The sequence below is a fragment of the Vipera berus genome (genome assembly GCF_964194415.1).
Source record: "Vipera berus genome assembly, chromosome: 7".
In the NCBI taxonomy this organism is placed as follows: Eukaryota; Metazoa; Chordata; class Lepidosauria; order Squamata; family Viperidae; genus Vipera; species Vipera berus.
In genome coordinates, this window is record NC_138209.1 from 32,489,258 (window position 1) to 32,515,042 (window position 25,785).

The window sequence follows — 25,785 nt, forward strand, 5'->3', positions numbered from 1 at the left end:
CTGAGAGTTTGATAAACTCAAAGTAATATTATTGGATGAATTACTTCCATGTTTATTTCATATTCCTTAAGACCTGGATCCACTTATTTCCAAAACTAGATATTCCAATTCTTCATTCCACAATTCAATATACAGTTAATACTGTGATTTTACTTTTTACTTATAAAATTGAATTGTGGGTTTCTATTTAAGAATTACATTTGATAAAGATCCCAAAATTGAAGGCAATCTGGAAGTTTGTTTATTTATTTATTAAACTTATATGCCACACATCTAGGGGATTCTAGGCAGCTTACAATCAGTTAAGACAATGATATGAAACATTAAAATAATAAATAGCAACATTAAAAGTGATTTAAAATTGAAAAAAATGGGAAGGAAGGGAGTGAGATGCACACATGGAGGAGTGCATCTTATTTTAGTCTGTTAACCACCTCAAGAATGGCACAGAATGACATTTACAAAATGGGCCATATTGCAAGTTTCAATTATATATATATTTAAAGCTGATGTCGCAAGTAAGTCAGATACAAGATACAGTCTCTTGAAAACTTAATTAAAAATGAATTGATTTAGAATGTTGTTGCCTTGTGTAATCCAAGCATTCCAATGAAACATCTTCACTGTTTTTACATTTGTATTATTCTTCAGCATCAGTTTATCAGGTGATGATATGGCATTAAAAGATCTGCTTATCTATTAATAACCAAAAGTGCCTTGCAACTTCAAAGCTGGAAATAAAACTCTCTTATGGACCTTCACATTTGTCAAGACTCAACCATGTTACACACTTGTTCTCCAAATGGGCCCAAAAGGAGGAATAATAATAATAAGGAATCTAATTAAAAATGTTAAAATAAAAGTCTAGTGATATAGCTGAAAATTGTAGAGTGCAGTTATTGTTATTGTAAAGTAATCTCAGTTTTACCAGAGTTATTCTCAAGGCTTTAGTCAGCTTTAGTCAGCTATAAAAATGTTCTCATTAAGTTACCTATCTGTGTAAAGCATCTAATTGGAATTTACATTGGATTTCCTATAATAATATGGCATTAATATTGAGGAAATGTTCAGTTTGATAATTTTAATTGTGCCCCAAAAACTTAATGGAAGGTATGGACATTGAATTAGATCTACTAAAATTTCACCTATTTAATTCAACATACTTGGTATATTCTAGAAAGGGATAAACCTAGGTCCTTTATAAAGTTTGTGCATATTGTAAATCCTAATATCTCGGAGTTACTATAGATATAATAGATTCCAAAAGTAACAGATTAGCTGTAATATTAATATAAACCATCTAACCTCAATTTTAATAATGACATTGCATAATTATCAATATTAGCCACAATATCATTAGCATATAAAAATATTTATAGTCATTATTAAGTGCCTTTAGTATCTTGACACACTCTAAGAAAGAAGCTAATAACAGAAAAACCAAAATGAAAATTAACAGAGACAAAGGATACCTTTATTACTAGGCTTTTGAGTTAGATCCAAACTGGGAAACTAAGATTATGAATCCTAGTATATATTTTTTTATTATAAGGTTATAGTAACAAGTAATCTTGCAGGTTTGAATGTGCCTCCCTCTTCCTTCCTTTACCTTGAAGAAAACTAGAGAAGGTCAGGTATGAGATATTTTCTAGCACTACATTTCTGCCTTGGACGCAAATGTTTTTCTTCTGACCGTTATCTTGGTTTCATCTCTTCTTCTTCAAGATGATTCTTCTATTCCATTTTACTTACTGGTTATATTTTGATGGGCTGAGAGACAAATCCATTTCTTATAACTGTAGTTACTGATGAAGATACTATGTTAGTCTATGAACATAATAAATATTTAATTTGATTTGAGTAAAGATACCAAGTTGTAATCCAATGAAAAATACAGTGGAAACCTGTATTTTCTTTGAACAAACTTCCTAAATATAATTTGGATTGTATTAAAGACCTGTTCAGCATCCAACAAAATTAGAACAGCTGATTTATATTTATCTGCAGTGATATACATCATAGCATTTTCCAGCTGGATATTGTCAGAAAATTTTCTATTATTTATTTATTTAAAAAATACAGATTGACTTAGATGAATTATAGATGGCATTAGTTTCTGTAGCATCTTGGCTGGTGCTGCAATGTCTACATTAAGCCAAGACATGGTTCTATGGCTTAGCTATTTTCTGGGGTCTTTCATTAATATTGCAGAGTTAGAAATAGCAAACATATAAGAAATATAGACAGCCAATAATATAGGTGCCATAAAGTTCTGTACCATTTAATTACAAATCTATCCAGTTCAGCAGTTTTCTGCTGTTTCATTAACAGGCTAAGGTGACCAGAAGAAGACCAGCAAGTCCATTTTTCTTCCTGCTTGATAGTAGGTGTCAGATATTGCTGAAGTATTCCAAACCCTCATATAAACCTAGGAAAGACACTTACCCAAGTGATTTACTTACTCAACATTAACTGGGATTATGAATGTATAGTACATCTAAGTGTTAAAACAAGTTAATACTTGTTTTACATATGTGTTGCATGGTATAATGGCTTAGAAATGGGCTATTTTACCTTCAGTAACTATATTTTTTATTTTATTTTTACACTTACTTAGACTCCCTCAGATATGTTACATATTCAGATAGTCTACAGAACTACATCACATATAAACATAGGCATATGACATATAATAATAAAAATAGTAGTAAACAACCCTTAGAAACAGAGTTTAACCATTATAGATGGTCTTTATATTTTTAATAGATTGGAACTAAGATACGTGAAGGACCACTTGTTCATTTAAACCAGGCATGTCAAACTCGTGATGTCACGTAATGTCACACAACGTATTGTGACCTTTTCCCCATTGCCGGCAATGGGGTGGGCGTGGTTTCAGTATGATGCATCCGGCCCGTGGGCCGGCAGTTTGACATGCCTGATTTAAACCTTAAGTGCTTCTTTTACTGACATCTCATCCTACTGACATTTTCCAATGTCAGTAGTTGGCACTACTGTTATGTAAATAATACGATTCTAGTTTATAAGATGAAATAAGGCTTTTTGTCTTATAATACATGCCTTGTTATTTCTTGAATTAAAAGAAATAATATCAGTATTTCCTGTTTTCAGTAGCTCCTGCTTCAAACTTCTCTGCTGTAATACCAGCATTGGGTTATTATCTGCAACAACTTGGGATTCTTTATGGAGGCAACAGAACAGTTGTTCTCCTTCAACTCTTAATCTTCTTGTTGACTTTAAGGTTTCTGCAATTAGTTGTTGTTTACATTATTGATGAAAGTACAAAAGTAGTACATATTATTTCTATATTTTTTCATATTTCCATTATCTTAAAATGCAGAATATTTTGCAAACACAGGTGAGAGGTGATTCTTGATGAGTTATTATCTCCTAAAGACAAGTGGCAGATGTTTATGCTACATAACAGACTTTGGGAACTTTATTATTAATGTATTGGTTGTCTATCTTGCAGTACTTTGAAACAATACTACTGGTGTGTGTTTGGCTTTCTAAGTTATAGCTGAATCATCATATATGAATTACAAATTCAGGAAAGGGATTCAACTTGCAACTAATCTCAAAAAAACCAGGATATTTCTTTCTTTAATACTTTATACGAACTCCTACACATGAACAACAACTTTTGTGTATCTCTATAAGACAAGCACACCACACAAATATGTTTCTAAATTGTGGAGTCCTTATCTGTTAATATTTGTTGATCTGTAGGGAATTTCTAGCAGATATTTAGCATGGATAACAGAATCATGCTATATATGACACAAAGATTGAGGCTAGAGGTTCTGTTCGTGAAAAAGTATTGTATAAGGCTATGATGATTTCTCAATAAATTTCTCATATGAAAAATATATATGTAATGCATATATGAACATAATTGTGGCATATACATTTGAATAATAAGTAAAAAAATGAACAAATGGGGAAATCATTACAGAAAAGAGGCACACATTAAGGCTTTTGGAAACTTCAGTGTATTTAAGTAGAAAATAATTACAAACCCCATTGAAATCAGTGAATTAAATAACAATTACCTTTTCTTGGCTTGGATTTTCAGTTTGATAATGCTAACTTTTCAGTCTTTCTGTCTTGTATAAAGAGAATTCCATATATCATTCTTCAAGTATAGAATTTTTGTTTTTACATCTCACCTTTCTTCTCATCACCTTTCTTTTTCTTTTTTACAGCTTAGAAAAGATCTCCATTTTTTAATATTAAGAAAATGCAGGTCTCTTTCTTACTATGTATTTTGGGGCACTTTCAAACATGACTTTATGAATAATTAATTTAAAGTCATTCAGTAGAAAAGGGTTTCTCAATTTCAATAACCTTATAAATACATGAAGTTTATATGTGCCCAATTAATTTATAGCAAAATACCTAATTTATTGCCTCAGAGAAAGAAATTGTGTTTCTGTGTTTTAAAGTGTTAGATGGCAATATAGCAAAAGAACTGAACTGTTGGCTTATGTGTGGCACAGTGACAGGAAAAAATCTAACTTTTCAGTTAAAAATGGATATGGATCAGATAGCTTATTGCTGGGATCATTAAACCAGATATTTCATATGGATCTTTTTTTTTCTCTATGTGAACTCTTGTCAATGCCAGCCACAAACTAACAAGTAACACTTGCTGGTTTTACATGCTAATGGACTGCAGCTTCCTAAGGGGCCAATTTTACTAGGGGGGAGACAGAAAAACCTCTTATTCTGCTGCAGGCTTCTAGGACCATGGAAAGTCCCAAGCTTTCAGCAAGATAATGAACAGTATCTGCTAGTTTTTATTATTATTACTATTATAGTTCATCACATAGTCAGCCAGATCTTCAGACTGGAGTCAGTATTTTTATCCATGTATCAAGTCCTTCCAAAGGACCTGGAATAGGCAGATGTGGATGATGTTAAAGATATTGTCTCAGGTTGTTAGCTCTTTAGAGTAAAGCTGCCTGTTGCAATTGACTTTTGTTGTTTTTGTCAATGCCAGTGGTGTTCAAGTGGTGCTCCAGTTGTTTGGGATTGCACTCAAGACACTTATTGCCCTAACCCTTGCTTTATTTTGCCACAGACTTTCTATTTCTATTTGCAGGTCTTTGTATTTTGTCTTCCAGCACTTTCTTTTGTATTCTGCTATCTCCAAGGGGACGCGGTGGCTCAGTGGGTTAGGACGCTGAGCTTGTCGATCAGAAGGTCGGCAGTTTGGTGGGTCGAATCCCGAGAGCCGTGTAGCAGAGTGAGCGCCTGTTACTCGTCCCAGCTTCTGCCAACGTAGCAGTTCGAAAGCACATAAAAATGCAAGTAGAAAAATAGGGACCACTACGGTGGGAAGGTAACAGTGTTCCGTGCGCCATTGGCATCTAGTCATGCTGGCCACATGACCACGGAGACGTCCTCAGACAAGCGGCTTTGAAACGGAGATGAGCACCGGCCCCTAGAGTTGGAAACAACTAGCACGCATGTGTGGGGGAACCTTTACCTTTACCTTTATCTCCAAGTACTGCCACATTCTCTAACCAGTCTTTTTTCTCTTTTTTATTGACAGTTGTTAAATTGTTATGTGGCAGGTACCTGTCAGTTTGAATTCTAAAGTCCCAGAACATTTTAGCTTATTTATTTTCTGTATTTCCAGTTCTTGTTTGCAGGCAAATGGTATTTCTTGCAGATGTTCCAATGGATCATTGTTGCTACTTTCTTGTGCTGTTGTTTGTAATCAGTCTGTGCAATCTTTTTGCAGCAGCTAACCAGGTGGTCCACTGTTTCTTCAGCATCTTTGCAGAGGCAGCACATGGTGTCTGTTGCTGTCTTCTCAATTCTGGCTTTGTATGCATTTGTTCTTAAGGCTTGGTCTTGTGCAACCAGAATTGGCACCTCTATCTCTTTCTACAGTTTTCCTGTTCTTAGCCATTGCCAGGTCTTGATATTTTCTGCTTTGTCTCTTTTTTTAAATTTAATGTACTGGCCAACTAATACTTTGTCTTCCCTTTCTGTTGTCCCTTTGTCTCTCTTCTATTCTCATTTTGGTCTTTCATAAAGGCCAGCTTGGTTTTTCCAGTACTCAGTAAGCCTTCCTGCTATATTAGCTTCAATGCATTGTCTTCACTATCCTTCAGATATTCTTCCAAGACCTTTTTTTCTTTTTCTGATATACTTGCAACATTCTATGTCCACCTATTTTCCTTGGTAAGCAGAGTCTGTTAACATCACTATGTAGATGAAGGGCATGATTTATTGTCATTGTTTTTCTGGTTCCCCTATCAAGCACTTTTAGTTCAGCTTTCTATTCTAGTAGTGTATCTAATGACTGAATTGCTCAAGTGTTAATTGACTTGATCATATTTCCTCCACTGAGTTTGAACTTTTAGATCCTCTTTATTCTCTTGATGATGCATTCACTTCTAACCTTTTTCTTGACTTATGTGTGCTTGATGTTGTCAGCTTAAAGGATACCTAGGTATTTGTAGTAATCTTCTTCATCCAGACTCTCAATGTTATTTCCAAAGGGCATTTTGAATTCCTACAGTTTTCACTATTTTTCCTGTATGATAGTGACATAATTGTCCTATTGAAACTTCATTTATGATATCATGGCTGTATGTAGGGACAGTATTGAGCAACAATTTATTATTACCATTATTATTTTTATTATCCTCAAAGGGAAATGCAAGTAAGCATAATATGACATACCAGATACATACAGGCTTAAGAATGCTTTTATTATGATGCTTTGAATATAACTTTCCCGGCACAATTGTAACAAGAATGTCAAGTAAATCTTTAAGAGGTCAAGTTTTTCTTCATGAATACAAACAAGGTCAAGAACCTTTGGAGAAAAAAATGATATGATAGACATCTCTGAGAAGATTTTATTCTGCAAGGAAGTGCTCCAGGGTAACCTACAACATTTAGCAGAACAAGTTTGGGATTCCTTTTCCGTGGATATTAAGAAGACTTGAGAATTTCTTGAAGAAAATAGAGGAAAAAGTTCTCATTCTATGAAGATAAGCTGGAGGAAATGACTTAAAGTTAATGACTTAATTAGGATGGTTTTTATAAGTTTGATATATGTATTGATCCCATCATAGATTACTGCCTTGTCGTGGTGAAGGGGCTTGCATAATTCAATGAAGCTATAAGCTATGCCATGCAGGGCCACCCAAGAAAGAAAGGTCATAGCAGAGAGTTCAGACAAAACGTGATCCACTGGAGAAGAAAATGGCAACCCACTCCAGTATCTTTGCCATGAAAACCCTATGGACAGTACCAAAAGGCAAAATGATATGACGCTGGAAGATGAGACCCTCAGGTCAGAAGGCATCCAATATGCTACTGGGGAAGAGCAGAGGGCTAGTACTAGCAGTGCCAGAAAGAATGAAGTGAATGGGCCAAAGCCGAAAGGACGCTCAGCTGTGGATGTGTCTGGTGGTGAAAGGAAAGTCCGATTTTTTCTCCATAGGAACTTGGAATGTAAGATCCATGAATCAAAGCAAGCTGGACGTGGTCAAACAAAAGATGACAAGGCTGAACATCGACATCTTAGGAATCAGCGAACTAAAATGGACAGGAATGGGTGAATTTAATTCAGATGACCATCAGGTATACTACTGTGGGAAAGAATCCCTCAGAAGAAATGGAGTAGCCTTCATAGTCAATAAAAGAGTAGGAAAAGCAATAGTGGGATACAATCCTCAAAATGACAGAATGATCACAGTTCGAATCCAAAGCAAACCATTCAATATCACAGTAGTCCAAGTCTATCCTCCAACCACCAGTGCTGAAGAGGATGAAATTGACTGCTTCTATGAAACCCTACAGCACCTTATAGAAGTAACACCAAAAAATGATGTCCTTATCATCATGGGGGATTGGAATGCTAAAGTAGGAAGCCAAAAGATAACCGGAATAACAGGCAAGTTTGGCCTTGGAGTACAAAATGAAGCAGGGCACAGGCTGATAGAATTTTGTCAAGAGAACACGATGGTCATAGCAAACACTCTTTTCCAAAAACCCAAGAGATGGCTCTACACATGGACATCACCAGATGGTCAACACAGAAATCAGATTGACTATATGCTCTGCAGCCAAACATGGAGAAGCTCTATACAATCAGTAAAAACAAGACCAGGAGCTGACTGTGGCAAAGACCATGAGCTTCTCATTGCAAAGTTTAGTCTTAAACTGAAGAAAGTAGGGAAAGCACTAGGCCAGTCAGGTATGAATTAAATCATATCCCTGTTGCATATACAGTAGAGGTGACAAATAGATTTAAGGAATTAGATCTGATAGACAGAGTGCCTGAAGAACTATGGACAGAAGTTCACAACATTGTAGAACGGGTAGCAACCAAAACCATCCCAAAGAAAAAGAAATGCAAGAAAGCAAAATGGCTGTCTGAGGAAGCTTTGCAAATAGCTGAGGAAAGGAGGGAAGCGAAAGGCAAGGGAAAAAAAGAAAGATGTGCCCAATTGAATGCAGAATTCCAGAGAATAGCTAGAAGAGATAAGAATGCCTTCTTAAATGAACAGTGCAAAGAAATAGAAGAAAACAATAGAATAGGGAGGACCAGAGATCTTTTCAAGAAAATTGGAGAGATGCAAAAATGGGCATGATAAAGGACCAAAATGGCAGGGACCTAACAGAGGCAGAAGAGATTAAGAAGAGGTGGCAAACTTACACAGAAGAACTATACAAGAATGATAATCACAATGAGGTGGTCACTGACCTCGAGCCAGACAGTGAAGTGAAGTGGGCCTTAGAAAAGCTGAGCAACAACAAAGCTAGTGGAGGTGACAGTATTCCAGCTGAGCTATTCAAAATCTTAAAAGACGATGCAGTAAAAGTGCTACACTCAATTTGCCAGCAAATTTGGAAAACTCAACAGTGGCCACAGGACTGGAAAAGATCAGTTTACATTCCAATTCCAAAGAAAGGCAGTGCCAAAGAATGTTCAAACTATCGCACCATTGCACTCATTTGTCATGCTAATAAAGTTATGCTTAAAATCCTACAAGCTAGACTCCAGCAGTATGTGGATCGAGAACTACCAGAAGTACAGGGAGGATTTCGAAGAGACAGAGGAACTAGAGGTCAAATTGCCAACATATGCTGGATCATGGAGAAAGCTAGAGAGTTCCAGAAAAATATCTACTTCTGCTTCATTGACTATGCTAAAGCCTTTGATTGTGTGGATCATAACAAACTGTGGCAAGTTCTTAAAGAGACTGGCGTACCAGACAATCTTATTTGTCTCTTGAGAAACCTATATGTGGGCCAAGAAGCAACAGTGAGAACTGGACACGGAACCACTGATTGGTTCAAAATTGGGAAAGGAGTCCGGCAAGGCTGTATACTGTCACCCTGCCTGTTTAACTTATATGCAGAGCACATCATGAGAAAGGCAGGGCTAGATAAATCAAAAGTTGGAATTAAGATTGCCGGAAGAAATATTAACAACCTAAGATATGTAGATGATACCACTGTAATGGCAGAAAGTGAAGAAGAACTAAAGAGCCTCTTGTTGCAGGTGAAGAAGGAGAGTGCAAAAGTTGGGCTGAAACTTAACATTAAGAAAACCAAGATCATGGCATCCGGCCCTCTCAATTCCTGGCAAATAGATTGGGAAGAAATAGAGGTAGTGACAGATTTTATTTTCCTGGGCTCCAAGATCACCGCAGATGGGGACTGTAGCCAAGAAATTAAAAGACGCTTGCTCCTGGGGAGGAAAGCCATGGCAAATCTAGACAGCACACTAAAAAGCAGAGACATCACCCTGTCAACAAAAGTGCGTATAGTCAAGGCTATGGTCTTCCCAGTTGCAATGTATGGCAGTGAAAGCTGGACCATAAAAAAGGCTGAGCGCCAAAGAATTGAAGCCTTTGAACTATGGTGCTGGAGAAGACTCCTGCACGTCCGTTGGACTGCAAGGCGATGAAACCGGTCAGTCCTAGAGGAGTTCAACCCTGACTGCTCTTTAGAAGGCCAGATCCTGAAGCTAAAACTCAAATACTTTGGCCACCTAATGAGAAGGAAGGACTCACTGGAGAAGAGCCTAATGCTGGGAAAGGTGGAGGGCAAGAGAAGAAGGGGACGACAGAGAATGAGGTGGCTGGATGGAGTCACTGAAGCAGTTGGCGTGAGCTTAAATGGACTCCAGAAGATGGTAGAGGACAGGAAGGCCTGGAGGAACGTTGTCCATAGGGTCGCGATGGGTCGGACACGACTTCGCAGCTAAGAACAACAATGTGCATAAATGTAGTCAGTAGCATATGCCTTTTTAAAAATATCAAACATGCAAAGAAACAAAAATAATATCTGTATTACATCCAGAAATGCCAACTTTGCAACCAATATTTCTCATCCATAACTATGGCACTCTAAGGATACCTGCATACATACAAATGCTTCTCTGGGATCAGTAACGCAGCAGGAATTACTTTTTCCTTCCAGTAACATATACCTAAAAGCAGTTTATTGCATTTGGCAATTGTACTAAAAAAAATTAAACATATTAAATTAAACTAAATTAAATTAATTTTAATTTTCAATTTTAATGTTATCTTAATTTTGTGGGCTTGTATTAATTTAATTTAATTTTATTCTCTCTTTTTGTATTGTTTTAAACTTGCCCTGTGAACCGCCCTGAGTCCTTCGGGAATAGGGCGGTATATAAATTCAATAAATAAATAAATAAATAAATAAATAAATAAATAAATAAATAAATAAATAAATAAATAAATAAATAAATAAATAAATAAATAAATAGTCAACCAATATAATTCATTTAATTTGAAATCAAGTGAAAATTTGGTTTAAATTATTTTATTAAAACAAATTAATGGTAATTCTTTTATAAGAAGTTGCCTCAAACAAAATGAGTTTGACATGCCTGCTCTAGATAGTTGAATGCTCCAAAATAAATTCTAGGCCAGGCCTGTACATGCAGCCTGCCAAGCACCCTTGGACAGAGCACAGACTTTTTTTTAAAAAAAAAGTAATAAAACCACCACCACTGCCCTAAAAGTCATGTTGCCTAGTGTCCCCATGGCTTACCATGACCATGAGCTCCAACACTGTAGATGCTCCTCTAGTCACCAAATCATTGATTAGCCCACCAGCATTCCCTTGCAGACCACAAAGATTTTTAATTTATCAATGTGGGCCTTTCCCTTCTACAAGTTGCACAGACCTCTTCTAGATTTTCCTCTTGCCTTTCCGAGTTAACTCCTTGGTCTGTCATTGAGCAAGAATTCACTTTGTATGTAAGCATATTATCATTTGATGTATATTTAACATATGTTCTACCTTTATTTACCGATTATATAATATTTGTATGCAATCCACATGGTGAGGTTTGGGGCAACTTAAAATAGAAAAAAATATATATTTAAAATCATAAGATTAAAACATAAAAGCAGGGCTTTTTTTCTCATTGAACACTCTGAATCGCGTTCCAGCACCTTTTTTGCACAAAAAAGGCTTTTGCACAAGCTATGCTACTCCCTCCCTCCCACAAGCTATGCTACTCAAAAGCCAGTAGGAATTGCTGCTGAGCATGCCAAAAGACCCAGCCAGCAAACGTTGCACTGGCAAGTTGTCTGCAGTGAAGGTGAGTTGGCAGGAAGTTTTCATCCCTCCCTGCTGCCCAACTCCACCATCTCAACTAGGTAAGTAAGAGAGGACAAGGAGTGGGAGGTGGGTTCTGCGGAGTCCATGTGCACTCCTTCCTTATGCTCACCCATGTCAGCCAGGCTGGTGGCCTACCCAGTGCTGGATCTGCGCCACCGTCGCCTCGCCCTGCGTGCCTAAGTGGCCGCCTTGCCTCGCTTGGCCCGCCACGCCTCTGCTGTCTGCCCCGCGCAGCCCCAGCATATAGAGCAGGGCCCGCTGCTCCCACTGAACCAGCAACACTGGCTCCGGCCCTGGGGGGCAACCCGCCACCAACACCCCTCATGCCCGTGACTGCAGCAGTGCCCCCCCGCCTCCTGCGCCCGCCAAGATGAGCGTTCCGGCACTTTTTTTTTTTTTTTAGAAAAAAAGCCCTGGATTTAGCTAGAATTTTATTATAGCAAGTTGGATGAAGAAGCGAAAAATAACCAGTTAGGACAAATAAGGTGATACAACATTTGCTTTTTCTGCTTTCTCAGTCTGTAATTTAAGAATTCTAATATGTGTAATTATGCTATTATCCAAGACTAGCTCTTGTGGTGTAAATTGTAGTCATTAAATTTTAATTACATGATTTGGTAGGGTGACCCTCTCCAACCAGGTGTGTATGAAATATAAAACCCGAAATATTCTATGAGGCAAGAAAACACTGACTGAGAATTTGGTGAATTGCAAGATCAAACTGAAGAAAACATCTAATGCTTGATTGATTTCACCCTGTTTTTAAAATGTCGCTCTTGCTCTCCTGAATCATTCAAATGGGGCATGTTGAGTTATGTCTAAAAATGCTTCTTTAACATTTTTAGCCTTCTTTCAAAAAATTCATATATGAACTTAATTTAATAAATTTATTCATGTCTTCATTTCAAAAATAAGAAGCTAGGAATCAATTTGTTTGGAAACATTCCTAGTTACATTCTCTTTTGTATCTTAAAATAATAATATATTGTGATATCTATTTGGACTTGTCAAATTGTAATTCCTTGTTTGAATAGTTTATATTCAGATTTGTGGTGACAATCTATCTTGGATTATCTAGATTTCTATCCATCATTGTTTTGCCAGATAATGAATTGCCTAAGAAAATCCAGGGATCCACTTTGATCTCAAAATATAAGTTAAGTTACAATTGCATGATAATTGTCCAGAATGGCTCAGAATATAGTATATCCCACTGGCTCAAACAATTTCTATGCAACTGTAAATTAGAACGAGATGAGAATAAGTGCAACTTTCAGCATCACTGTTTGAATAGTGAATGCCTTGGCTAATAAAGCTTGCTTACAATTTTTGCCTAAAATAGTTCTTTTTCTTAAAGCACTGGTGTCAAATTCTATCATGTCACATGATGTATTGTGATATATCACAACATTTTTTGTCTTTGCGAAGCCTTGTGGGCATGGCCTCTATATGACGCATCCTGCTCATGGGCTGTCTTAGAGTAAGGGTAGAGTAAGGAAAGAAAGCATCATGTTTCAGATTTTGCAAACAGAATGGGGAAAGAATTTGCTTACTGTTTGCAATTTACCCAGTTAGCAGTTATTTATAACACAGAAATAAGTTAATTTGACCTTCAGTATAATGTTGTAAGCAATCAGGTTTCATGTAACAAGATCAGTGAAAATGATACAGCATGAATCAAATATATTTCCTAACCAAATTGCTTTTATTTTATGTGCAGATGGATTATGCTCAATTTCTTTCTGTTTTTCAGAAATGTGCCACTTGCCATTTGCACATCAATGGTTATTGTCACAGTTGGCTATGTCTTAACTAATGTGGCCTATTTTACAACTCTCAGCCCTCAGGATATGCTAATCTCCAAAGCAGTGGCAGTGGTAAGTTGTGGTAAAAATTCACGTAGGAAATTAGAGAACATTATAATATATTGAAATTAAATCCTTTGATTATAAGGGAAGAACTACATTTCTAGGATCTATATTTTAATATTGTGTGTGTGTGTGTGTGTGTGTGTGTAATTTTTTTTCTGTTCTTTTCTTAGACCTTTGCTGAACGTCTACTGGGAAATTTTTCCTTAGCTGTTCCTATTTTTGTTGCACTTTCTTGCTTTGGATCTATGAATGGTGGTATATTTGCAGTTTCAAGGTAAGTTATTCTTCAGCAAATAAAATAAAATAAAAATAAAAGTGAATGAAACAGAAATATACTGTATATCCATGCACACACATGCATACTTACTAGATTTATTTCTTCATGGTCTAGTCCACGGGTCGGCAACCCGCGGCTCCGGAGCCGCATGCGGCTCTTTCAGCCATCTCCTGCGGCCCCCAGTCCTCTGCCATGTGCAGTCCAAAAAAGCAAAAACAAACTGGGACTAAAAACGTTCAACCAATCAATTCAAACTTCTCATGAAAAAAAAACTTGCGAAGCTTGAATTGATTGGTTGAAGTTCTTTGGTTTGTGGGACTGCCCACAACCCTCTTTTCTTCCTCAGACTGCACATGGCAGCAGCAAAGGAAGAGACAGGAGGACTGCTGGAAAGGTGAGTGGGTTGGTCAGTGAGTGGGGTCGGTCAGTGCTAGGGCTGGAGGAGTCTGCCCATGTTCGGCCTTAGCAGAAGCCAATGACATTAGCAGTGGAGGCGGCGGCAAGAGAGAGATGCTGGAGGTCTGCCGCATCTCCGTCAGCCTCCACCTCCACCACAGAAACAAATCCCCATGCTGGCTGTCATGGCAGCAGTGATCCCCAAGGAGCAGGCAATCGTTCCAGCGGCGGCGGCTGCTGTTGGGGCGGCCCAGTGCAGTCTCCTTCTCTTTGTTTCAGTTTGCTTTCTGCATTTGGAATGAAGACACAAGATTTGGTGTTTCTCCACGCCCGCTCATCAGCGGGCATGGAGATACGCCCATTCCCTCTGCTGAGCCATCCCAGTTACTTCCCTGGAGCACCTCCATATCTTGCGCACAGGGAATCCGCGTTTCTCCACACGCGCTGATCAGCAGGTGCGGAGAAATGCCCATTCCCTCTTTTGAGCCGTCCAAGTTGCTTGCGTTGCAGAAGGCAAGCATTTGGAATGAAGACACGAGATTCAGCATTTCTCCCCGCACGCTGATCAGCGGGCACGGAGAAACGCCCATTCCCTCTGCTGAGCCATCCCAGTTACTTCCCTGGAGCACCTCCATATCTTGCAAGGGCGCACAGGGAATCTGCATTTCTCCACACGCGCTGATCAGCGGGCGCGGAGAAATGCCCATTCCCTCTGCTGAGCTGTTCCAGTTGCTTGCGTTGCAAAAGGCAAGCATTTGGAATGAAGACTCAAGATTTGGTGTTTCTCCGCACGTGCTGATCTCACGCTCCTTACAGTCTCCCTCTCTTTGTTTCAGCTTGCTTTCTGCATTTGGGATGAAGACTCGAGAGAGGGAAACTGTAATGCTTGCCTTCTGCAACACAAGCAACTGGGATGGCTCAGCAGAAGGAATGGGCGTTTCTCCGCACCCATCAGTGCACGTGGAGAAACGCGGATTCCCTGTGCGCCCTTGCGAGATATGGAGGTGCTCCAGGGAAGTAACTGGGATGGCTTAGCAGAGGGAATGGGCATTTCTCCACGCCCGCTGATCAGCGTGTGCAGAGAAATGCTGAATCTTGTGTCTTCTTTCCAAATTCTTGCCTTTTGCAACACAAGCAACTGGGACGGCTCAGCAGAGGGAATGGGCATTTCTCCACGCCCACTGATCAGCGGGCGTGGAGAAACACCGAATTTCATGTCACCAAATTTCATTCCAAATGCAGAAAGCAATCTGAAACAAAGATAAGGAGACTGCACTGGACCGCTCCAAGAGCAGCCGCCTGCGGTGGAGCGATTGCCTGCTCCTTGGGGCTCACTGCTGCCATGAGAGCCAGCACGGGGATTTGTTTCTGAGGGGGAGGCGGAGGCTGACGGAGATGTGGCAGAACTCCAGCATCTCTCTCTCGCCGCCGACTCCACCGCTACTGTCGTTGGCTTCTGCTAAGGCTGAATCTGGGCAGCCTCCTCCACCCCCAGCAGTGACATCTGGGGATTCTCAGGTTAAATCGGAACCAAGCACCAAGTGAAAAAGTTAGCAGTAGAAGGAGTAGCAGGAGTGGTTTTTAATTGCCAAGTGTCCCCATGGAAGTCAATGGAGGTGCCGTGGCTGGCCTTTTGAGTTGGTGAGTGAATGAGAGTGAGAGAGAAACATTTTTTGAGCAGTGTAAGTGAATGAGAGCGTGAAAGAGGCTTTTTAGAGCAAAGGTGAGGTAATGAGAGAGCGAGAGAGAAGCTTTTGCAAACAAAACATGAGTGAATGAGAGCGAGATAAGCTTTTCCAAGCAAAGGCGAGTGAATGAGAGCAGAGGGGGCAGGGCGGCTGCATGTCTCGCCTTAGGCTCCACTGTTCTGTCAATCAAGCCTGTTGTTTTGCGCATGTGTGCGCATGCACGTCCTTTGCAGCTCCCAGTTTTTTTCTTTTGTGAGAGAACTGGTTCCGAGTGGCTCTTTCACTGTTTCAGGTTGCCGACCCCTGGTCTAGTCTAATAATTGAATAAATACAGAGAGAATATTATACTTGTCCTTCTGGTTCAGCTGCCACTGAGCACAATATAATACTAAAATGAATGAAATCTGTAGAACAATGTATGTTATTGCACAATTCCCATTTAAAATAGATTTGTTATTGTTCCCATTGCCTGGTAGTACTTCACTAAAGGTAAAATAAAGCAGTGCTCAACTGTTCCTATTTTTGAATGCTGGCAAAAATGTAGCTTCAAGATAGGTTTTAGAAGGTTTTTTCCCCAAGCTTCTAAATTCGCTTTCTTAAATTATTTAATTCAGCTTCTGATGCTTGTATTGCATAGAGACAAATAGTACTATTGAGGATAACTTTGAATGTATTCTGCATCTCTGGTGAACTACTTCAATTAATCTTGGTAATGAGCATCTTTAAAAGCTGTCCAAATTCATTTTCCCATCAGGATGTTCTACGTTGCATCCCGTGAGGGTCACCTTCCAGAAATTCTTTCCATGATTCATGTTCGCAAGCACACTCCTCTGCCAGCTGTCATTGTTTTGGTAAATCATATAAACAAATGGCTCTTTATCAAGACTGTATAACATGGTCCTGCTCGGAAGCGTTCAAATGTAACTTAAACACTACTTGAAATGTGGTTATTTATTTCCATTTCACTATGTTTGAAGGGATAGAAAATAAATAATGAGATGATGTATTCAAGAACTTTCTGCCAGTTGCCCTTAACTCTCAAAAGCTAGCACTTAAATCAGACTGCTGTATTTTATTTGAAGGTTGAACGAGAGTGATTAGTTAAACTCTCAGTGGAATGATTCTTCCTAGATAGGAAGCAGACCAATGAAAGTCTAAAGACAGGCTATATGCTAATGTGCTGTTTTGAAGATCTGAAGTTACATTCTAGATATTTTGAAGAAAAATGTAAACAGCAGTGATAAACAGCACTAGCCCTCCTTTCATAGTGCTAATTCTAGGTAATTTATATAAATATGTACAGTATATAACTACCTTATTTATATCACCAATCTGCAATGCTGAAATGAGGTGTCATGTTGGAGAAAGGATCACAGTTTTATTGATGAACAATGAAAATGTACTACAGAACTTGCAATTCGATAAGTGGAGGAATACATACTGCTTTCTCACTGTCACAACTATCAGATCCAAGAACAATGCAAAAGTCCTGTCAAGCTGGATAGCCCTAATCTTTTATAAAAGTTTTGGTCAATTTAACAAGCACTTATATGTATAAGTTAATCTGGTTGCAGCACAAACATCATCTTTCATGACTGTATAAAGAGAGAGTAAATTGACTGAACAGAACAGGGTCAGATGTTCTTATATCCACTGTATGGCATGTCATTGTAGAAACAGTATAATATTAGAAAATTAATTATTCATTGCAAGTCGGTGGAGAGAGATCAGAAATAAACTTGGGTACAAGCTCACATCCAAGTTTATATTGTGGTGATTAGGGCTGTAAACATTTCTGTCCTTTGCATCAGTCGTCTGTGTCTCAGCAGTCCTTTCAGTGTGATTTACTCCATATTAGTAGGTGACAAACAAGAGCAATCAATAAGCCACTGAAAAATTTGGCAACTTTCCATTAATAACAATGGTCAAATTTATTGAGGTTTGGACTCCATATGGCAGGATAAGAGACATGACAATGACAGAATCTTACAATCTTATCTGTCATCAATTTTATTTCATGGATTCTGAGGAATTGGATGGAGTCCTGGACAGTATGAGCTTCACCATGCATGGGCTGCATTCATACTCAGCCAGTCTCCTTTGGGATGATTGGATCAAGTTCAGTGATACTGCTAATGCTCTTCTCTTGGGGAAGTCATCTCTAGATCAAGTTGTTTTGGATACGGTACCAATTATCTAGTGTATAATATTTTTCTGTGGCAATGATTTTGGAGAAAATGTTAGAACTACTAAAATAGTCTCAAAAAGTGGATTAGCTGATTTTTTTTAGTAAGGGGGGAGAAAATTCAACGTAGCTTATGGTGGATCCAATACATTGTAATAAGCAACAACTTGTGCACCAATGAAGCTTTTTTTATTTTTAAATTATTTTTCAGCACCCTCTCACTATGATCATGCTCTTCACCAGTGATCTCGAAAGCCTCTTGAACTTCCTCAGTTTTGCAAGATGGCTTTTTATAGGATTGGCAGTTGCTGGGATGATCTATCTCAGATATAAACGTCCTGATATGCCTCGTCCTTTCAAGGTAACCATGGTTACATGACTGTTTTCCATAAACAGGTTTTGTTCAACTCAAGCTCTGTCTTTAAAAACAGATCACCTAATGAAAACATCATTATTTCTGGTTGCTCATACATTCATATGAATTTATCAGTTCTTTGAAAATATCTCCTGAGGCCTTGCTTAGGAACAGCCCCAAACAAGATGGTATTACGCCACCAGTCCTATAGCAGGCTATTTTCTTGTCTTCAACAGTGTCCAACACAACTATTGTAGTAAGCAAGTTTGGGAGCCAAACAGGTTTAGTAGCAAATGTAGCCGCATACTTATGTAGCCTCAAACTTATGAGGAATTGTTAAAAACTATTAACAGTATTTCAGTCATTGTGTCATACGGCAGTTGTCTGAATTGATTCTCAGCTTCTGCTTTTAGGGATTAGGTATCACAGCTAGACCTTAAATGATTTAAGTGTTGGTTAAAGAATACAGTTTCTAGTCCTTCCAGTCAAAGAACATATTTTCCTCGATATTACTTGATACAGTAATATCTTGCTCATTGTTTTATATTGTGCCATGATACAGAAATTATTTTTCCTTTAATTTTATTTTAGTTTTATTTCAACACTTCATTGGGACCTTATTGTTAATGGTGTAAGTGGTTATGGAACCAGACTAGAAGCCAAGAGAGTATGAGTCCTGCCATGGGCATGAATGCCGGCTTGGTGATTTTGGGCCAATGTCACTTTGTCAGTCCAACTCACCTTACTGGGTGGTTGTTGTGAGGAAAATAAGAGGAGGAAGAAGTATTAGGTATGTTTGCTGCCTTGAATTATTTATAAAAATAATAAAGGCAGGAAAAAAATCTAAAATAAAATCTAAAAAAATTGCCTTTGTTTTGCCAGTAATGAACACTACATCATTCTTGAAAACTGAAGTGTTTAATTAGATATTGTAGGTTTTTCTTTATTTTAAAATATATTCCAGTTTTTTTAAAATTTTAAAATATTTTTATTTCTGTGAATAAAGAACTATGGAACATTATAAGTACATCTTGCTATCAGAACTTGTTATTTATTTCTAAAATGCCATTTAATTTGGCAGTCTTCTACCTGATTATATAGTGATTTGGGGGAGCTAGGAAGCTAATCAATACATAGTGAAAAGTTTTAAATCATAGACCATAGCCTGAAAATCTTGTTTGATTGTAAGACTAATTCAAATAGATAATTCTAAAATATTATATTCTGATTGCCACTGCTTGTTTATTATCATTTAATAGTAGAATAGCAAAGTGAAAAAGTGCTAGGAAAAGAAACTTATACAAGCCTTTCAATGTAAGTCTGCACAGATTTGTGAGAACATATTATTAGCCTTAATGTATGACACTAAGCATTTAGTTTTTCATAGTGCAGATGCCTTTGTGGTATATGCGAGCAAGACACAGATGCAACCTCTCTTCCACTGTTGTTTCTACTGTACCTTTGAACTTGTTGCTTTGGGTGTAGAGATAACACAGAGTCTCAAAACTAATAGCCAATGTCAAAACTGGTCTTCATGAATTGATACAACCCCCTTTTATTTATTTTTTTTATTTAACCAATTTCTAAGACTGTCCAACCATAAATGACTGTGAGTGACTTACATTCATTCCAAAACAACATTATTAAAGAACTGCACTATAAAGGAAAAAAAAGTATACAACACATAAAATTACAATTATATAGCAATTCGTGGTGCCACACATTGTCTAGTCCAGTCTCTGTGTGAAGACCTTGGTCTGAAATGCCCTCTTGAAAGACAGCAAGCTCAAAGGCATGTGAATTTCAGGGGAGATGCTGTTCCAAAAGGCAAATGTAACTACAAAGAATTCTCCAATTCACATGAGATGACATTGCTTTATTAAAGCGATCCAGAGCATGTCAACTCAGACAGGTCTTAAATAGACAATTGAAAAGAGATGATCTTGCAAATATCCAGACCCTATATCATGGAAGACTTTATAGATGACCACAAATACCTTGAATTGTATTCAACAGTTGATAGCCAGCATAGCTTTGAAGGTATTAGTTTACATAAAACTTTCACCGGTTTAAAGACATCCTCTGATTTTTAACCAGATCAAATACTTTATTCCACTGAGAAAACTGACAATGGTGTAGAACTTTTTACTAATTAATTCACCACCTTGATGCATATTGAATAAAAATGCATTTAGTTTCTTTTTCTTTTAATAGCCACTTCCATTGGTTTTTCTGAATATCCATTTTTTTTCAAAGTTATAGAGTATCACTATATATTAATTGTCATGGAATATTAAATATTAATGACATTTAACAGCCAAGTTTAGGTTATAATAGTAATTGTTTGGAATGTTTTTCAGGTACCACTTTTTATTCCTGCTCTGTTTTCCTTCACCTGTCTCTTCATGGTTGCACTGTCACTTTATGCTGATCCGGTAAATACTGGCATTGGTTTCGTAATTACAATGACAGGTATCCCTGCTTACTATCTCTTCATTATATGGGACAAGAAGCCAACATGTTTTAGGAGATTTTTAGGTGAGTGAATGTTTTTTTATTTATTTATTTTTATTTTTATTCCATTGATATCCTGCCCTTCTCCGAAGACTCAGGGCGGCTTACAAGCTTAGCAGTAGCCTTCATTCTATGTATATGCCTGCTTATTAGGGCTTTCACACACACACCCAAGCGGCATTATTACAAAGTCAGCTTAATTGCCCCCAACAATCTGGGTCCTCATTTTACCTACCTCGGAAGGATGGAAGGCTGAGTCAACCTTCAGCCTGGTGGGATGCGAACCTGCACTAATTGCAGGCAGCTGAATGTTGAGCAAAGTTGATTTTTTTGTATTTTTATTTATGTATTTATTTATAAAATCAATAGGCTGCCCATCTTACCTCAAGGTAATTCTTATTATTAATCTTATTTTCATTAAAAAATGAATAAATTTAGAGCATATAATTTTTTCATACCTTTACTATTCTCATGTTACATAATTTATTATCTTTCTTAATCTGATGTACTGTTGCGTTAGTTTAATGAGATAAATAATAGAACTCATCTCACACAATTTATAATTTGGAACACAACTGCATTCTACTTTCTAATCCCCTTTCCATAAAAAGTGGCTCTCTAATTGTCCTATGACTATAAAACCATCTTCATGTGGGCCTGTCAAATGGCATATGAATGCTGGTTGGTAATTCCTTATGTTTGTTGGGAAAGGAGGTAATTCATTTGGTAGGTATACTTTCCTGTAAGCATGCAATGGAATATTTTCTCCTGCACTTTCTCAAATATAATGTCTTTTTTCAACTATATTAGAGATTATAATATGACAACTAAATGTATGGAGATTTTTGAGTATACTGCAGTACATTATTTTTATATGAATTGTAGAGAAGAAACCAGTAGACATTTTCTCACATTTATGACTTTATCTCATTGAAGTCACAATCTCTTTTCTGCCTGTTAATACAATAATTGACTTTTGAATTAATATCAGTGGTTTTATGTATTATTGGCCACCTGGAACTAATGTACAAATGATTTCAGCCTTACTGTGATTCATCAGGTACAGATAGCTATTACAGGTAGTATCAGATCTTATGGAGTTCAATCCCACTATTGGAATTAGTCCAATGTAATTTTTATGCAGTGCACTGGATTTTATAAACAATAATGACCTTGGTTGCCAAAGATTGGCAGGAAAGACATAGACAATCTATAAGTATATACTAATTTTTTTGGACTCTTAGTTCCATGATAATACCATCAGTGATAGGAGACTATTTTAGTATATATTCTTGTGTTTTATATATTACTGACACCAGAAAGCAGCGTAGGACCACTTTGGTTGTAACTGAAACCTAGCAGATACATCTGAGTTATTTTGAAACTCTCTCTCTACTCTTAGGTCAACACCTCTTTGGTGCAAGATATGGCATTATGTTTAAGTTGTTGAGCACAGATGCTGGTTGAATATTAGAAAGACTTTTTAAGGAACAGAATGTCAGTATTATACAACCAGTTTCCAAGAAAGGTATAAATACCTTTACCTGTGTTCAGGCAGGAGCCAGGTAATCTTTGGTCAGGGATCCTTTAATTTGTACTCTTGCACAGAAGAGGATGTTGGGCTTGAAGGGCTAATGGCCCTATCTTTTTAATAGAAATTCCTGTGAAAATCTCAGCATTTCAATTAATTTTAGGAAACATTTTCAGCTGAGACCATTAGGAATCTTTTACACCACAAAGCTAATTTTGGCCTGGGGAACAATGTCAGAGTTATAATGGGTATGAACATATAATCCATATCATTCCTTTCTATGTGTTGCAGTCCTAATGAAAACCCCACTACCTGTGATTTTTCTAAAAAGAAATCCCTTAATGTAGCTGCAATTAATTTTAATTAGCTATGCTTTAACACACAGTTGCTGCTGCTTTTGCAGAAAGAAAAATCTCTGCAATGGTGTTTTTGCACGTGTGTGTGTGTGTGTGTGTGTGTGTGTGTGTGTGTGAAGGGCTGTACAGGCTAATGGGCTATTTTTCAAGAATGTGAAATGGAATATTTACCAGATATCCAAAAATGGTGATTAAAAGATGGTTACCAATTAATATCAATGCATAAAATTACTATGTATAAATATATAATATGTAAAGTTTCATCTTTTTAATATTTTCAATATCTACAATAAAATAAATTACTGTGTGATAGTCAAAATATCCTCCTAGCTTTATTTATCTACTTATATATAGATATGTAGATAAAATACTTATAAAATATTTACAAGTATTGTTTTCTTCAAAGAATTGCTATAAACATAACAAATATAAAACAAACTTGTGTGTTGGGAAGCACTGTTATTTATCTAACCTTATGTCTATAGGATTCTGTAGTTAGTTCTCTCTGCCTTAGAAGAGCCTTTGTATTTTATTCTTTCATCAGATAGATACTATTCCATAATCTGTTGAGTGTGGTTTCATAAATCTGTATGGCCACAGGATGCCAGTGTTGAACCATTTCATTTAACTAAAAAACATTATACTTTTGAGATTTCTGATCTTGGTAACAATGCAGTGATTTTTTGAACACTGTGACTATTATTGTTTCCTGGCAAGAAAAAATATAAATACCATAAATAAAACATATAGACTCTGAAAATCCCTTTTAAATTCAATATACAAAATAGTTCGTAATTAGAATGCTATGCTTCCAACTCATGGATAGCATCTTTGGCATTCCAATATTAATTATTTTGTTAAGGAGACAGCAATATGTTTTTTTCGTGGATATCAATAACACCAGGGCTTTTTTTGTCATAGAATGCTCAGAACGGAGTTCCGGCACCTTTTTTGGATGGAACCTTGTAGGGTAGGCAAGGCAGGTTGTATGACATGTGTGAGTTCCAGAACCTTTTTCTTTTACAAAAAAAGCACTGAATAACACTATATGAAGGTAACCATAGCTCTTTGTTCCTTCTTAAGGCATCGGTAGTTTTGATCTTAAGACATGTTACTTAAATATGGATAGTCATCAATCCCTTCTCTATGCAAATATAATTTGATCAAAAAGGTTTCCTGATTTTTCTAAAAAGTAGTTTTCAGGAATAAATTAAATGGTTTCAAGTAAGGAAGAAGGTATATGAACTAGTTTAATGGGACATTCACACATTCAATATAATTGCAATATAAATAAATTTATTTCAACTTTAAAACTAATGCTTTTCAAGGGTGCCAAATGAATATGTTGGTAACTGAAATATATTGAAACATCTTAGCACCCTTAAATGGTTGTTCTCACTGGATTTCTAGTGAATGCATGTAAAAATCTGATTTTAGGGAACAGAGGGGAGCTATTAGACAGGTAGAGTAGGAAGTTCTGCCCTAAATTTCAATAACAGTTTTTATTTTATTTAAATTTATTTGTTTACATTTACATCTTATTTTTCCTATAAGGAACTTCAAATAGCATATAGGGACAATAGTAGTTTTTATTCTAAGAACAATCCTATGTGGTAGTTTAAAATGAGAGAAAGCAAATGGTCCAAAGACACTATACCAAACAAATCTAGCAGGAATAGGTAATTATAATTGCAATACATCTAATGCTTACTATTGAGAGTAAGCATTTGCCAGGTTAGGTTTTAAACTTATTTTTAATTTATTTTTATTTTTGTATTACTTTGTAAAGGCTATCTCCTTAAAAAAGGTTAATAAGATTCGAATTCTTAAAAAAATGAATCACCAGAGTGTTTTTCTATCCATTTTGTGCAACACACACTTTGGAGTTGAATCAAAATGTCAGCTGCTTCATTTAAATTCTATGTCTCTATCATCTCTCTCTCTGTGTCTATAGTCCTATTCCAAATGTTCTGGAAAAAAACAAACCTATTTGAACTTACATCTGAGTAAACATGAACAGACTCTCTCATATTTTGTTCTTTCACAGACAACATGACATCAGCATTGCAAATAATCTTAGAAGTTGTTCCAACAGAAGAGAAGCCAGATTTGTGATCTTCAGCTAGAAGAATTTGCATTGTTAGACAAACATTAAGTTCTTCATTGATTGAATGAACAATGAATTTTTTTTTTTTTGCCAAAATGGCTTTTAAAAAAGTTTTACTGGAAAACTTGGAAAAGTTATATTGGGGCATCAGATTTAACCTGATACTTGATGAAAACTTTAAATGGAATTGTTATGGATGTATGTGTGTACATATACATAAAAATGTTATTTGATACTGTACCAACTGTTTTGTAGGCAACTGTTTTAAAACTGTTGTAAAATAGTGCTTATCTTCTGCTTTGTAAATGGAGTTGATATGGTATTTCCAATATTTTAAATGTATAAAATGTCCATTTTTTCATACTGATATTTACTAAGAACATTTGTTTTAAAAATGTTCATGATAGCTAGAAATATTACAATGGATTATATTTTCCCTGCTGGACCTGATGTAAGACAACAGTAAAAGAACTGTATTAATACAAAATTATTCCATTTTTTTTAAAGCAACACTTTTATGGTTCATTGGAAACACTATTGCATTTAAAACAACTCTCTTTTCCCTCTACTCAGTTGTGGTTAGGACTGTTGAATTGTTATGAGACCCAAAGAAAATAGATATGATAGGTAAAAGAGCATTCTTTGTCAATACTTTATAACAAAAGTAACTTCCATCTGAGGTGATGTAGGTAGATTTGCTCCATTTTACTGTCTCTTTATTGCAAATCAGCATAAATTCATTATTTATTTGAGGTTCCCCTGTTACTACCTTGTTATTGCAAATCAACATAAATACACCATTCATTTGAGGAGCTTCCATATCAGCATTTGATCAAGGAAAAGCCAT

General features: G+C 36.7%; 1 protein-coding gene across 2 annotated transcripts in view; it reads left to right on the forward strand.

The window, feature by feature from the left end:
- The window catches only part of SLC7A11 (solute carrier family 7 member 11), a 76,910-nt gene extending 51,372 nt beyond the window's left edge, over nucleotides 1–25,538 (forward strand). Inside the window, exons 7-12 of one of the 2 annotated variants that reach the window (XM_081333348.1) lie at nucleotides 13,412–13,535; nucleotides 13,700–13,803; nucleotides 16,645–16,741; nucleotides 18,287–18,436; nucleotides 20,791–20,968; nucleotides 24,879–25,538. In XM_081333348.1, coding sequence (XP_081189474.1) covers nucleotides 13,412–13,535; nucleotides 13,700–13,803; nucleotides 16,645–16,741; nucleotides 18,287–18,436; nucleotides 20,791–20,968; nucleotides 24,879–24,946 — 721 coding nt within the window. In that variant the 3' untranslated portion in view covers nucleotides 24,947–25,538. The remainder of the gene's footprint in view (nucleotides 1–13,411; nucleotides 13,536–13,699; nucleotides 13,804–16,644; nucleotides 16,742–18,286; nucleotides 18,437–20,790; nucleotides 20,969–24,878) is intronic. The other variant, XM_081333349.1, reaches the window with a different exon arrangement.
- The last annotated feature ends 247 nt before the right edge of the window (nucleotides 25,539–25,785 follow it).